Genomic DNA, 16,450 nt, shown 5'->3' on the forward strand with positions numbered 1-16,450 from the left:
CTGTTGTATCAAAGCATCATACGTATATGTAGTTAGAGCAATATATCGCTTTGAAACTGTTACAAAACATATTTGTTTGTGATTCACCAGTGCAGCATTGCACACTTCACATTTTTGAAATGATATTAAATTACAGAAATATAATTCACAGTAAGCATTAAACAGTGAGATGTTTCAGTGCTGGTCACTGGGATTGATCGAGCTTCTCGACGTTTAACAGCAGGCCTCCCTCGGCTCTCAGCACCAGCTGATAGAGACGGCGCACCGGTCTGGGGCCCGGCAGGATCCGGAACTGTGACAGAGTCCGAGCCACCACCACCTTGATCTCTGCCATAGCGAAGTTCTGCCCGATGCAGTTCCTGCAGGACCACAGGATCATATATGGAGGTATAGGGGTGTGTGTGCTGTTAGACATTGCTGTAATTTCTACAGTTATTTACTGTATATCACCCAGTATAATACTGCAAATTCCTTTTACAGTAAGTAACTGTAATACCCTTTGCATCATGGGAATTTTCTGTGACGTCAAATCCCACATACACAGACTTACTGTATTTTAAAAAATTACTGTATACTACTGTATTTGCTGTAACGGCCTCTTTGGCGTCATTCTATTGAGGTTGTTTTATTTTCCTAATTTCTTACATTTGTATTGACAAGATTTGCCCTGCACCGTGTCTACAACGCCGCAACAGCTTGGGACTGACTACACACTGGATGTGTTACATCGCTTGTAATGATTGGCAAATACAGTACTTCTGTCCTTGGTGTCATGAATAGCGCGAGCGCTTGGAGTACTACGTACTTCAGAAACATACCGAGGCATCAGTTTACAGCCCGCATCCACTGTAGATAGTATCACGGATTATAATGGGTTATCTCTATTATAGATCAGTGGTTCTATATTGTATATTCAATTCAAATTATTTTTAACGAGCAACGCTTATCTTATATTAACATTAGGTTAACTAATGTGAAATTTTGTTCAGGTGTTAGTTAATGTTGACCATTAGCCTATTGAGGAAAAAAAATCGTATGTTAGCTAGGATAAACTACTTTTATGGCTAGCTGCCTGTCTAGTTTTAGAAAAAGCTTGTTATCGTTTTTAATGGAATTTAATGTTTACTGTTTTTTTTTTTTTGTATTTGTGTTTTAAAGGCAACTGCAATGAAGCATCAAGAAAGACATGAGCAGGCCAGATACCCTGAGACTGATAATTCATGGTAAGAGAACAACTGGTTTTGAGAGGTTTGTGTATTCTATATGGGTTTTGCCTTTTAAAAGTGTTTCATTTCTACTTCTTGTTTTTCAGAGAAGACATTTCTGTCACTAACAAAGTGGATGGTGATCAGAGGTGGTGGTCACGTTTTTGGGTTTTGCAGATGGCTATGCATTCTTTGGCTGCTTGTCTTTTTTCCTGCTTCGTTTCTGTTGCCTAAAGATTCTTTGTGAGGATAAATACAGAGGATACAACATAATGCACTGTGTGTGTGTGTGTGTGTGTGTGTGTGTGTGAGTGTGTGTGTGTGTGTGAGTGTGTGTGTGTGTGTCTGTGTCTGTCTGTGTGTGTGTGTGTGTGTGTGTGTGTGTGTGTACCTGGGTCCCGCTGAGAAGGGAATGAAGGCGTGAGGCGAGCGTCTGTGTGAGTTCTCCGGGTCGAAGCGTGTTGGGTCGTAAACCTGCTCAGAGAAAAACTCATGGAGTAACTCATTCACTGACTGCAGATCAGAGCTGTGCTGCTCAATTAGTGCGTCACCAGCCAACAATACACCTCAGGTCTGTCTGGATCGGGGCATGGACAGCAACACAACACAGCAAATTATAAAATGCAACTGTTTATTTTAGTATCACTGAGATACTATTATATTTTTTACTGATATTTTGAATTATTTTTTAAATTTTTTTTTCTGTTTTTATTCATTTTAGTTAACATTTTGCTAATTTTATTAGTTTTTTTGTGTCTATGTAGTTTTTATTCATATTTATTTCAACTGAAGTTTTAGCTACTTTAGTACATTAACTTAAATTCAATGAGTAATGTTGCCTTATATTTAATTTTATTTCAGTTAATCTTTATTTTGTTTCAAGCAACAAAAGTTATTTAATGGTTTTAATTTTTGTTGCCCAATAACCCAGAAATGCAACTACCCGTATAATCATGTTATTGAAAATAAAAATAAACAGATGCATCATCTTTTAAAAGGAAAATAAAAAAATTGCCATATCTTCTAAAAAATGAGCTCAGTTCAGTGCCGTTATTAAGAAAAATGAAAACTATTTTAAAAAAAAACATTTGTGTTAATTTAAAGAAAACTGAATTACTTGAAATATAAATACTGAATGAAAAGCTAAACTAAATAAATAGACATGGTGCCTTGAAATAAAATCATTTATTATTTTTATTATTATAATTAAAAATATAAATAAAATAATACACATTATTATTTATTTATTTAATCATTGTTTTTTTGTTATTGTTTAACTAAAAAATGTAAACAGAAATACAGAAATTAATATTAATAAAAATAACTAAAATAAAAATGACAAAAACACAACACAATTACTGAAAATTAAACTAAAATGAAAATGAAGACTGAACATATAAAAATAAAACCTAATTTAAAATATTAATAAATATTATAATTATAATTATGTAAATTTTTGTTTACATAATATATATGTGTACTGTGTATATTTATTATGAAGATATAAAGACACACACATGCATGTATATATTTAAGAAAAATATGTTACGTGTATATATTAAATATATTTATATATAATATAAATTATATGAAAATAAATATATACATGTAAATATTTTCAAAACATATACTGTATGTGTGTGTATTTATATATACATAATAAATATACACAGTACACACATATATTATGTAAACAAAAACGTTTATTTTGGATGCGATTAATCGTTTGACAGCAGTAATTATAATACTAATATATTAATGACAGCACAATAGCAATGTGTGATTAGCGAGTGAGTGGACTGACCTCAGGATCAGGCCAGACTTCAGGATTTCGATGGACACCATAAATACTGATCAAACAGAGACATCCTGCAGACACACAAATGCAACCTCAGCAACGGTTATTCCCCATGATGCAGTGCTTCAGCGGTGTGTGTGTGTGTGTGTGTCTCTGACCCTGTGGAATGACGAGGTCTCCAGGCGTCTTCATGTTCTGTGAGTAGTAGCGGGTGAGCGCCAGAACGGGCGAGTGAAGTCTCAGACTCTCTTTGATGCACATGGTGGTGAAGGGCAGCTGACTCAGATCCTCCCTGCACAGTGTCCATATAATGCATAGATAATGTGCTACGTTTGCCAAAGTGTGCAGTATACAATAGAGGACACTATACACAAACACCGTATCCCACAGTGCAATGTGCTTGACTTGACCTTTATTTCAATTGATTTGTAACATTTCTCTCTTGACTCATTATTTGGTCAGACAGGCCAAAATGTAGAAAAACTTTATTAAAAATTAAAAATAAACATTTTAACTGGATGCATTTAAAAAAAAAAAAATCTTATTTGACTATTTTGTTTTTTAATATACTGTATGCCTATTTATTTTTCAATTTTAAAATGATTATTAATTTATTTATTTATTTTCTGAGATTTTAATTTTCTGGATGCATTTAAAAATGATTTATTATTTGACTAATTTATGTGGGTTTATTTAACTGCATTGTTAACTATGATTTTACAAAACAGATGCATATTTTTCAGTTTAAAAATTATTTAATCATTCATTGTTTTATATAAACTACATTTAAAAAATACAATAAAAGATTAAAAATGAAAAATAACCATATTTTTATTTCTGAGATTATAACACGATGCATTTAAAAACGTTTAATTTGTGATTTTATTTTACTACATTTTAAAACATGAATTTACTAAACAGTTTTATATGTGTTCATATATTAATTTAAAAATGATTTACTAATTTGTTATATGTGACACTGGAGCACAACTTTTTATTTATACATTATCTGTGAGCTGAATAAATAATCTTTCCATTGATGTATGGTTTGTTATGATCGGACAATATTTGAAAATCTGGAATCTGAGGGAGCAGAAAAATCTAAATATTGAGAAAATCTCCTTTAAAGTTGTTCAAATGAAGTTCTTAGCAATGCATATCACTAATCAAAAATGAAGTTTACAGTAGGAAATGTACAAAATATCTTCATGGAACATGATCTTAATATCCTAATGATTTTTGTCATAAAAGAGAAATGTATAATTTTGATCCATACAATGTATTGTTGGCTATTGCTCCAAATATATCTGTGTTACTGATGACTGCTTCTGTGCTGCAGGGACACATTTTCTAAAACATTAAGTAAACGGTTTTAAATTCCATTTGTTGTGTTTGAATTATTAAATTGGTAGCTGATCTTGACCTAGTTGAATTAAACACAATGTCCGATGACAACAATACAAACGTGTTGCATAATGCATACTGTTTCTCATGCTATTTCTGTATGCAGTATACAGTATAAAGTGTGTGTGTCTGAGTGAGTTTCTCTGACCAGCTGATGTCGTTTTCGTCTCCGTCGCGCAGCACTGATCTGATTTCCGCTCGGCAGCGCTCCTGATGATCCTGATGCATGGCCAGGTTGTAGAAGATCCAGGCGAGGGCGCTGGCGGTGGTGTCGTGACCTGATGAAGACGCCAGTGATGCTTCATCATCCAAACACACACAGAACCAGTGAATATGAACACGAGACTCACCGGCAAACATGAACATATCAGCATGAGCCTGGATCTCCTCGTTCGTCAGTCCCTCGCCGTTCTCATCCTGAGATTACATCAAATACATGACAGTTTGTGATATATTTACACTGCTGGCCGAGATTTTTTATGTTTTGAAAGAAGTCTCTTCTGTTCAACAAGGCTGCATTTATTTGATCAAAAATACAGTAAAGATTGTGAAATATTATTCTAATATAAAACAGCTGTTTTCTATCTGAATATGTGTTAAACTGTAATGTATTTCTGTGATCTGCAGCTGTATTTTCAGCATCATTACTCCAGTCTTCAGTGTCACATGATCTCCAGAAATCATAATAATATACTGATTTACTGCTCAACAAACATTTCTGATTATTATCAATGTTGAACACAGTTGTGCTGCACAATATTTAAATTTTAATTGATCAAAACTGACATGTTACAAAAGATTTCTATTTCAAATAAATGCTGTTCTTTTGAGTATTTTTAAGTATTTTTGGTAACAGTTTAGAATAGGGAACACGTATTCACTATTAACTATGACTTTTCCCTCAATAAATTCCTAATTTGCTGCTTATTAATTATTAGTTAGTAAGATATTGGGTAGGATTAGGAATGGAGAATAAGTTCACGTAGAATAAGGCATTAATATGTGCTTAATTACTACTAATAAATGGCTAATATTCTAGTAATATGCATGCTAATAAGCAACTAGTTAAGAGAGCCTAAAATAAAGTGTTACCGTATTTTTGATCAAATAAATGCAGCCTTGGTGAGCAGAAGAGCAAATCTTAACGAATTTATGCATGTTTGTTTAAAAAACATACTTTTGACAGCAGCAGTAAATCGATGAGATCCGTGTCTTTTTTCTTGTATCCTCCTGTGTATTCCAGGTTTTCCGTGCGGTTCTTTGCGGACCCCTGCTGGTCGAGTTGGGCACGGCGTTCTTGTACGATTTCCGCCGTGAACTGGTGCACGATGTCGCAGGCCTTGCGAAAGCACCGTCCCTGTTCGGAGCGCCAGTATAGCCAGTCCCAGTGATACGGCAGATAATGCTGCCTCTGAACCACCAGTTTAGACAGATCCAGAATAGCTGCGATGTATCCGCTGGGTTTCCTGAGAGACAGACGTGAGTTTACAAGCGAGTTTTCTTGTATTGGTGTGTGATGTATGGACACACTCACCCCTGACAGAGACTGTCGCAGCTGAAGGTGCATTTGAGCAGACTGTCCAGCGTCATCGAGCTCATGTGCTCAAACATGTCCAGACTGACCTTCCCCTCGTCCAGCAGGCGGCGCCATTTAGCCTGAGGCCCACAACAAACACACACAACCACAGAACACACCGCGGGTCATGCAGAGCTCCTCACACACACACACACACACACACACACACACACACATTCATCTTCCGTTTGCAAGGCAGTGTGAAAACAAATGCTATTGTGATGATTCTGCAAAAGATAAACATGCACAAAAACATGTCCAGCTCACAATTTCACTGTAAAATCTAAGGAAATAATAAATAATATTTCACTTAAAGAACATGAAGCATATTTTAAGAATGATAAAATACAGTATTGGGAATTTGGGGAAAAGTTTGAGGAATTTTACATTAAAATAATATCAGTTTTCTGTATTAATTATAATTAGTTATAATAATTATAGTTGACTTAAAAAACGTTTTTGATAACTGAAATAAAATGAGAAAATATAAATAAATGAAATATTTATAAATAAATAAATAACACCTTAATTTTTAGTTAGTTGCCAAGGGTTTGTTAACTTCAACTACAATTAAAACCATTAAAAGAATGTTACTTAAATAAAATAAACGTTAACTGAAAAAATAAAATAATTTTTTTTAGCTAGTTGCAACAATTCTAATTTTAATTGTTTAATCTAAAATAACTAAAACTGAAATAAAAAAGAATGAAAACTATATACAACAAAATTTCTAAACATGAACTAAAATACAAATGAAAATTGTAATTCTTCCTTCTTTTCAGATGAGTATCTTGAATGTTTTATCTGATGTCATAAATGCGATAAAGCTCATTGTGGGTCAGCGGTCGGCTCTGACAAACACTGTAACTGTGAGACGTGTTAAACTGCACGAAGCACACAAACATCAGGAAATGCTCTGTCGTCACAGTAGATTATATTTCATATCTGCAGCCCTGCAGTATTTCTGCCAGTAAAACAGCCTCACATGCACAAAAGCACCAAGAGATTAATGGTGTTATAAATGTAGATTTAAAATGTTTGTGAGTGTGTGACATACATGCATGATGTTGGTGGACTGATTAAAAATGTAAACATATTTTTTGAGGATGTCGAAGTGGAACGCAGGAGTCAGAAGTCGCCGATGGCGTGACCATTCCTGACCGTTCTGCAGGAGAAGACAATGACCTGCAAAACACACGGGAACAGCTTCATACAGACAGGAACTAATACTGTTTAAAGGTTTAGGGTCAGTTACATTTTTTCATGTTTTGAAAGAAGTTTCTTCTGCATTTATTGGATTAAAAATACAGTAAAAGCAGTAAAAAATATTAGTTGAGTTGTCTGAATTATATTTATATGTTGTGATGGTTTAATTCACTTTTAGCATTTAAAATGGTTTATTTTCAGGTTTTAGTGTTTTATTTTGTAATAAATGTATACAAAATAGTATACATTTTTAATGTTGTGCATTTAATATTTTTAATGTTGTGCGTATTTGTTTCTAATAAAGTTGTGCATTTAATTTAATAGCAAAAATATAGTATTTTTATCTTTTATTATATTATAATTATTATCATTCAAATTTTGTGTTTTGTTAGATTTAAAAAAATATATATTTTTATAACTCTTCTGCTCACCAAGGCAGCATTTATTTGATAAAGAATACGGTAAAAACTGTAAAATTGTGAAATATTATTCTAATGTAAAACAGCTGTTTTCTATGTGAATATCTGTTAAAATATTATTTATTGCTGTGATCAAAGCTGTATTTTCTGCATCATTACTCCAGTCTTCAGTGTCGCATGATCTTCAGAAATCATAATAATATACTGATTTACTGCTCAACAAACATTTCTGATTATTATTAATGTTGAACACAGTTGTGCTGCACAATATTTTTGTGGAAAATGTGATACATTTTATTTTTCAGGATTCACAGATGAATAGAAAGCTCAAAAGAACAGCATTTATTAAAAATAGAAATCTTTAACAACATTATACATGTCTTTACTGTCACTTTTGGTCAATTTAATGTGTCCTTGATTAATAAAAGCATTAATTTCTTTCAAAACAAATAGTTACTGACCCAAACTTTGAAACAGTGTAATTCTTCTTGCATACTGTTGAGCACAGAGAGTTTAGACATCACTTACCCAACCAAGGTTTCATAAACCCATAGAAGATCTTGTCTTTGAAAGTAATGTTTGCTGCCAGAACAAATATGAAGAGTTTAATGTTATTACAATACTTAATTCATATCACCCATGATCATTTACACACTAGTCATGTGTTATTCTTTAACAAACGTTTGGAATCTCTGGAACATTAAACAGCGACCGCTGCAATAATTCATGTGATCCTCGCAGCGGAAACACTCGCCTCAACCTTCAGACAGACACTCAGATGAACTTCTGGGGATATTTCGCAAGGACATTCACTTATTTCAGTTACACTCAGTAGGTTTGGAAACAGAGCCTTGGTGTTTGGTTGTTATGGGTTGTATTTAAAGGAGTAGTTCACCTAAATATGAACATTTGCTAAAAATGCTCTCCCTGTTTGTTTCTTCATCAGGTTTGTAGAAATGTGTCTCTGCATCAGTGTCTCAGCAATGGATGCTCTGCAGTGAATGGGTGCCGTCAGAATGAGAGTCTGATAAAAACATCACAATAATCCACACCGCTCCAGTCCATCAGTTAACATCTGGAGAAGACAAAAGATGAAACACATCCAGCATTAAGATGTTTTTAACTCAAATATGATGCATAATAACGCTTCCTCCAGTGAAAGTGTTCTGGTCTGAATCAGGAGAGAAATCTGCAGATCAAGCAGCGTTTACAAGACAAAACGGCTCTAAACAAATATGTGACTGGGTTTTGATGTAAGAGAGACGACAGGAGATGGAGTTTTTCACTGGAGGAAGTGTTATGGATTATAGACTCGTATTTCAGTTAAAAACATCTTGATGCTGGATTTGTTTCAGGTTTTGTGTTCTCCAGATGTTAACTGATGGACTGGAGTGGTGTGGATTATTGTGATGTTTTTATCAGCTGTTTGGACTCTCATTCTGACGGCACCCATTCACTGCAGAGCATTGAGAGCTGAGAGTTCCCTTCCTGGGAATGCCTTCAGCGTGACCAGGCTCTGAATATGATGTGTAATCAGTCAAACAAGGGCGAGGCGTCACGGGCGGGGTGACGTCACGACCAGGAAGTATAAAAGCACGTGCGGCGGAGCCGGCTTCAGCTTTTTGTCATTCAGCGAAGCGCTCTGTGTGTGTCAGTCTTATTTACTGTTGTTTGTCCTAGTTTTAAGTGGAAAGCATTCAGTTTCATGCCAAAGCCAAGGGCAAGCTCAGGGGTGAAGCTTTCAGACCACGTTTTGAGTCGTGTGTGCATCCTTGCCCTCGCTATATCACGAGCGAGGACACACGATTTGTGCGTGGTCTGCCTGGGTGCGGAGCACGCAGAATCGGTCTCGAGGCAGAGCGGCGGCTGCACTCGTGGGGCTCGCAGGCTGATCTGGCTGGCGAGTGTGAGACGGGCATGTCCTTATCTCCTCCTGTATCCGCCAGATCTGACGCCCCGTCTCTCGGCTTGGAAGCGGTACTCTTCCTCCGAGGAGGTTGATGTGACGAGCGTTCACGAGGTTTCGCCGCCTCTTTCGCCCCAGTTTAATAGAGATGAGCTTTGTAAGCTGCAGTGTTTGCACAAGCATAAAATGAATAAAGTCGGTCCCGCTTCTGCCGTAAAAAAAGAGAGAAAAAAGGCAGAGCGGCGGCTGCGCTCGCGGGGCTTGCAGAGAGAGACAAAAAAAAGAGAAAAAGGCTGATCTGGCTGGCGAGAGTCAGACGGGCATGTCCCTATCTCCTCCCGCGCCTGATCCCCGTCTCTCGGTTCGGAAGCGGTCTCTTCCCCCGAGACGAGGGCTTGACGCTGCGTCCTCCGAGGAGGTTGATGTGATGAGCGTTGACGAGGTTTCGCCGCCTCTCTCGCCCCAGAGAGCTACTAATACACAGGAGCCTTCCGTTTTCCCCAATCTCCTCACCGAGGTGTCGAGATCGCGGGTGAAATCTTTTCGTTCCGGCCATTCGTTCCCGCGGGAACTGAATGAGTGCGGGTATGCGGCGATGCCGCGGGTTGAACAGACGCTTGCGAGCTATCTGTCTCCCTCTACGGCATCGCCTTTGAAGGCTCCTGCTCTGCTTACAACATCTTTGGTGGGTAGAGGGTATGGGCGCTCTCTAAACTCAGGTGGCTGCTGGGCGGGCGCAGCCTCCTCCGCATACCAGCTCCTCGCGCAAAAGGTCCTGACGAGCGAGCCCCAGGACCGCGGAGGGCGACCCCTACTGGGGTGGAGCGGCTTGCACCGCTGCACACGGTGACCGTCTCCCCTCGGTGCCCTCCGGGGATTTGTCTGTCAACCCTGCAGTTCCAGGGCACAGCAGGTCCCAGCGAGTGTTACTCTCAGGTTCTTCCGCCTGTGATTTCAGCGGGCCTGAGAAACTCGCCTCAGCCGCCAGATTACGCGTCTCATTCCGGTGCGCCGCATCGAAACAGCGGTCTGGCCACTTCTCGGAACCCAGAGGTCAGTCCGTGGGAAGTGCCCGTCAGGAGGGACCTCCTCTCACAGGCCGGGGGCACCGAGGTGCACCCTCGCCCGGAGTTATGGAAGCTGTTGGTGTGACCCCTGAGGGGGCACAGCTCATAGCTTCCGGTCTGTCAACCGAGGTTGTCGAGACCATTCTCCAATCCAGAGCTCCCTCTACGAGGAAACTGTACGCCTTGAAGTGGAGGCTCTTCACTTCTTGGTGCGGGGACCGCCAGCTCGACCCAGTCAACTGCCCCGTTGGTGCAGTACTGGAGTTCCTGCAGGCCCGTTTCTCCGCAGGGGTAACCCATTCCACTGTTAAGGTCTACGTGGCAGGTATTTCGTCATACCACGCCCTTACCGGTGGCCAGTCAGTGGGTAGACACCCCCTAGTTACACGTTTCCTCCGCGGTGCGCTGAGGCTGAGGCCTCCGGTACGATCTCGTCCCTACGTGGGATCTGGCTGTGTTTCTGGAGGCTCTGTGCAATGCACCTTTCGAGCCCATTCAGGAGATAACTGAGAGACTCCTCACTATCAAGACCGTTTTCTTATTGGCTATCACCTCTCTGAGGAGGGTGAGTGACCTTCAGGCCCTGACTACGGCCTCTATTCACTTTGCGCCCAGTTCGGCAAAAGTATTCCTCTACCCCCGCGTGGGGTATGTTCCGAAGGTCCCATCGGTCGTTCCACAGCCGGTCGTACTGCAGGCCTTCTGTCCTCCTCCCTTCGGGGAGGCAGACCAGGAGAAGCACAACCGTATGTGTCCAGTGCGAGCACTGGACGCATACATCGAAAGGTCCTCCCTGTGGAGAAAGTCGGACCAGCTGCCCGTGTGCTATGGTCCGCCTAAGAGGGGTCATCCTGTTACGAAGCCCTCTCTTAGTAGGTGGATTGTGGGTGCCATGGCTTTGGCATACGAGGCCTCTGAGCTCCCCCCGCCGGTGGGAGTCAGAGCGCACTCAACCCGAGGTGTGGCGGCCTCCAAGGCCTTCTGGGCAGGTGTTCCATGCAGGACATCTGCAACGCAGCTGGGTGGTCCACGTCTCTGACTTTCGTTAGGTTCTATGACCTCGACATCCGAGCCACTTCCCGGCTCCTCTGTCCTTTCGTCCTGACACCAGGCAGGGACTTGTCAGTCTGGCGGCGTTGGTATCTCGTTCCCATATGCGTTTCGACGCAGCTCGAAGTTCCTGGGAGGGAACGTCTCAGGTTACGTATGTAACCATGGTTCCCTGAAGGGAACGAGACGCTGCGTCGCGTTGCCACACTTCCGGCATCCCTGCCAGCGCTTGCTTCATGACTTGAAGCTGAAGCCGGCTCCGCCGCATGTGCTTATATGCTTCCTGGTCGTGACGTCACCCCGCCCGTGACGCCTCGCCCTTGTTTGACTGATTACACATCATATTCAGAGCCTGGTCACGCTGAAGGCGTTCCCATATGCGTTTCGACGCAGCTCGAAGTTCCCTTCAGGGAACCATGGTTACATACGTAACCTGAGACGATTTCTCCAAACCTAATGAAGAAACAAACTCATCCTAGTCTTGATGAGAAAGCATCTGTTAGTGTGCATGCTTTATGGTTATGTGTGTTTCTTACCTGAGGCTGTCAGAAGGGATTTGATGTAGTCTGGGTGGAAAAGCCGGACCATATCGTAAAACGGACCCAGATACCAGGCACAGGAATGAACGTACCTCTTGATCAGATCATCAACGGCCTGCAGTCCCTCTTCATTATGGCCCATCTGAAACACACAGCAGCTCGTTCAGTTGAGGAAAATCTCTCGCTGAAAGCACAGGCGTTATAATTACGGCTCCTGTGGCTTTAACACCATGTGAAGTGTTTTATGATCTGCTACTGCAGGACTGAAAAAAACGACATTAAAGCCTCTCTGACTTTGAAGTTTACACTAAAAAAACACAAAAACTGTCCAGATGTTCACTGCATACTGCACACTATATACTGTATACAGTATGCGTTTTGCAACAATTATGTTTTTTCTTGCAAATGTTGAGTGAACATTCCATTACGCTACTTTTGAATGTCCTCTGAACGTTCTGAAACAATAGTAACATTTAAAATAAGGTAGACGAATGTCCAATGTATAAATGTTTTTGTGCTAATAAAATAGATAGAGTCATTGCTGTGCTTAATATCAAACAGTGAACATTTTCAAAACCTTCTGACAGTGTTCTTTCAACGTTATGAATAAAGTTAAATCTATCTATCACATGACCATGTTTAATTAAGTGAGTATAGCATTCAGTTTAAATGTTTGTTTTTCCATTATTAATCTGTATGTGTGTCTTCAGTTTTGGCGATTATTATTTAAAAATGAGGAAAAATTGTGTATATTAGGCCTATTTCTGTTCACTCGTCACGCTGGAAATGGAAGTCGAATTGCAGTATTGCACATTCTGACAAATGTTTGTTATTGCATGCATACAGGAAGTTAAAGCTACATTTAAATAAACAAATTTAGTTGACTAACATTCAGCATGTTTTTTTTTAAATGTAGCTAAAATAAATTGTTTGCAACCACTTACCTTAGGAAATTTAGTATAATATTTTCCAGTGTACCAAATGCAGCATATGTATTAAATATTACAGGAATATTAGTATCCTGGTAGAATGCTTTTCTGAACATAAGTATTGCATGTGCATAAACATCATAAAACATGCAAATAAGATGCTTGGTCAACAATGCTGAACTGTCACCCATGAAGAAAGCAGTTCTGAAAAACTCCTCTCAAAACAACTGATCAGATCAAACCAAAGACTCCAGATAGTGATCTTTTGCAGAGGACTGCAGTAAATATCTAGTTCCTGTATATTCAGGAAGTTGACTATCACTATTGTTTCACTTGAAAGTATTTCAGCTGATGAATTGATCCATAACATTATTTGAACGGGTCACAATTTCATAAGAACCCGTTTTCCTGCTTTGCCTGCCAAATGCATGATGTTGCTCACTGCACATGTTCTTGTGAAAATACAAAGCATTTCAACAGTTTTTACCTTCATTCCTCTTTTTAAGAACATGTTCCCTGTTGTTCATAGTCACTTGAGAAATAACATTTCCTCTGCTGGTAGGTCAAAAATACAGTTTAAGAGAGTATGTCACTGCAATGCACAATATGCCTATCTAAAGTAAACTGTGACCTACACCCAAAAATCCTTCATCCATATATCCTTCATAAATCTGTCTATATATCTATCTATAGAAAAAACAATAGAAACCATCAGAGAATTTGTAATGGTTGTACTGGTTATAATGGGAATTGTACTGGTTTTAATGGAAACTTTAATGGTGCCTGTGAGTCTCTGCTGGTAATTGGTCGCTTGTTAAAACCACTAAATCCTAATGGAACGTGTCCCAAAACACACTACAGGAAAGCGTTTTTTAATGGTTTTATTGGTTAAAAGTTGATGGTTTGTAATGGTATTTGCAGTGAAAAGCATTATAATTCCTGTGATGGTTTCTATAGTTTTGATCGTGTCAGGTAAACTCACTAGTCCCATGTGTCCCATGATCCAGTTTCTCTGCGGAGGCTGATTGAAGCATCGCAGCGCGCGACGTTTGAGAGCGAGACGCGTCGCCAACACGCACAGGAGCGCCGCGGCGGAGAGCGCGAGGACCCCAAACACCGAACCACCGGAGAGAAACCCGATCAGACCCACCATCATCATCATCATCATCATTCACCAAAAACCTGCGGAGATAAACCTCTTTAGTCTCCAACATTAATAATCACCGGATCAAAGCGTCACGCGCCAATCAAAAATGAAATTAAAATCGAGCACATTAATGCACGTATAATAGCCTACACATAATATACAATATAAATACTTATAAATGCTATAAACGCACTCACGCTTTTAAATACACGTATATCCGCTATAAACACTTCTGTGCGCTCAATGTCACATGAATCCGAACTTTATGATGAGCTGCTTCTGAAGGGTTTGGCAGTTCCGGGTCCTGATGCATTAGCTATAAACACGCAACATATGATATACTGCGCGTCATATATGATTAATGAAGTCTGATATGATTCATGCACATCACTGAAGGTTAATGACAAATTATTTGGTTCATCACATTACACCACAGAAGGTGCTTAGATCGAAGTTTTAAATGTTATAAATGTTAATATTCATAATGATAATTTATTAAATATAGTATATTTGTATTTGAATCCGGGAAACTAACTCGAATGTGCATGCAGTGAAAGTAGTTTGTTACATATGTCGAATACATGTTTGTGTTGAACACACTTTTACATATAATTCACACATTTACATAATTCACACCGGTAGATAGCGCTGCTGTATAATAATAATAATATATCATTATTGATATCTATCTATCTATCTATCTATCTATCTATCTATCTATCTATCTATCTATCTATCTATCTATCTATCTATCTATCTATCTATCTATCTATCTATCTATCAGTCCAGGTAACACGTTTAGGTTATAAAAACGTTGTGGGAACATTGTTTTGAAATGTTTCTAAATCGCTGAACTGTCTTCTTGTCATGATTATTTATTTAAAGACGTGACCTCACTATGTTGCGAGTATTCATTTCTTAAATTAGGCTAATGTTAATTTTTCATTTTTAATTGTTAATTTGTGTAGGCTGTAACATCTTTAGTTTTGGTAGTTAAATAATAATTTAAAAATTAGGAAAAATTTTGGATGTTAGGCCTAGTTTCTGTTTGTGTATAGAAGCCCGTTCATGCCACTGAATAAAAAAATGAAAAGGTAATTGCGACTTTTTATCTCACAATTAAACTCTCAATTGTGGGATGTAAATTCACAATTGTGAGAAAAAATATTTTTTTTATTCAGTGGCAGAAACGGGCTTTCATATGTTCTAGAAATGTAAGTCGAATTGCAGTATTTTTATTTTTGCAGTAATCATCTGTGAGTCTGTCCGTATACATAGACATAATAAATACTTATTTACATATTTAATATGTCTATGTCCGTAGACTGTGAACTACACTTCCCATGATGCCTCGCGGCGCGCGTGCACGTCTCCCAGCAGTGGAATGTGTGGAATGTGTTTCCTGTGTCGCTGCATCATGATCCGCGCAGCTCCGTTCTTCTGCTCGGTCTCCGCGCTTTTCCGTGAGTTTCGGCGGAGATCGCGAGGCGAATGAGGCGCTTCAGTGATGGCGGAGCCGCTGCTCAGACGAACCTTCTCCAAACTCCGGGCAAAAGAGCGATTCCGCCGCAAGACGGACCCCAAACTCACAGGTGAGACCCTCAAACACAATCATTGAAATATAGCTTTATTAATGTTACAGCAGCATACAGATGAAGCTAAAATACTGAAGAACAGCTTAGAGCTGACAACAATGCTGTAGATCTGTTACTGGAATTTACTCTCAAATAAGTTTGATAGTTCAAAAAAAAAAATACTGCACTTATAATATATGCTTCCTATAGTTAGGCTGTTATTATATATTTTTTACTTATATCTGCCAGTCAGAAGTTAGACGACTGTAAGAATAATTGTGATGTCGTAAAAACTTATTCATAATAGATTTATGTTACATAAATAATACAGTTCCAGCTCTGGACATGCATCATCAATTTATTAAGCTGATTTTAAAAACTAGAAAAGGAGGAAATATTATTTTATCAAATATTGTTATTTTTTAGTAAATTGGAGCAGATGGTGATGTTTCTCCTTCATTATCTGATCCAATTTAACCATAAACAATCCATCCTATTAATAATCCTAATAATCCTGCACTATTTGCTCCTATTCTAAATAATAAAAATAGCATTTTAGTTTTCTAAAGATGCTATTTTAAGCTATTTTTTTTTTTGCCTTTACATCAAATGTTTTTTAAGATAAGTGTC

At 38.7% G+C, this 16,450-nt stretch overlaps 3 protein-coding genes across 6 annotated transcripts in view; 2 read left to right on the forward strand and 1 right to left on the reverse strand.

The window, feature by feature from the left end:
- cyp4f3 (cytochrome P450, family 4, subfamily F, polypeptide 3) lies at positions 1-14,547 on the reverse strand. Its single transcript, XM_079388795.1, has 13 exons — positions 14,444-14,547; positions 14,082-14,281; positions 12,168-12,312; positions 8,137-8,190; positions 7,041-7,168; positions 5,942-6,063; positions 5,585-5,873; positions 4,758-4,824; positions 4,556-4,685; positions 3,162-3,295; positions 3,010-3,074; positions 1,597-1,679; positions 1-359 (listed from the first exon to the last, which is right to left on the reverse strand). Exons 2-13 carry the CDS (start codon positions 14,268-14,270, stop codon positions 185-187), a joined length of 1,581 nt encoding a protein of 526 aa, XP_079244921.1. The 5' UTR covers positions 14,271-14,281; positions 14,444-14,547; the 3' UTR covers positions 1-184.
- Positions 1-16,450, forward strand: part of LOC306851923 (alpha-actinin-2) — a 349,741-nt gene that overhangs the window by 278,249 nt on the left and 55,042 nt on the right. The window lies entirely within an intron of this gene.
- syde1 (synapse defective Rho GTPase homolog 1) overlaps positions 14,175-16,450 on the forward strand; it is a 26,611-nt gene continuing 24,335 nt past the window's right edge. For 2 of the 4 annotated variants that reach the window (XR_013782563.1, XM_079388793.1), the window contains exon 1: positions 14,175-15,838. Coding sequence is in view for 2 of the 4 variants with exons in the window: in XM_079388793.1 (XP_079244919.1) it covers positions 15,754-15,838 (85 nt within the window). In the remaining 2 variants the exon portion in view is untranslated. The remainder of the gene's footprint in view (positions 15,839-16,450) is intronic. The other 2 variants (XR_013782564.1, XM_079388794.1) reach the window with 1 other exon arrangement.

The sequence above is a fragment of the Barbus barbus genome (assembly GCF_936440315.1).
Source record: "Barbus barbus genome assembly, chromosome: 32".
Classification (NCBI taxonomy): Eukaryota; Metazoa; Chordata; class Actinopteri; order Cypriniformes; family Cyprinidae; genus Barbus; species Barbus barbus.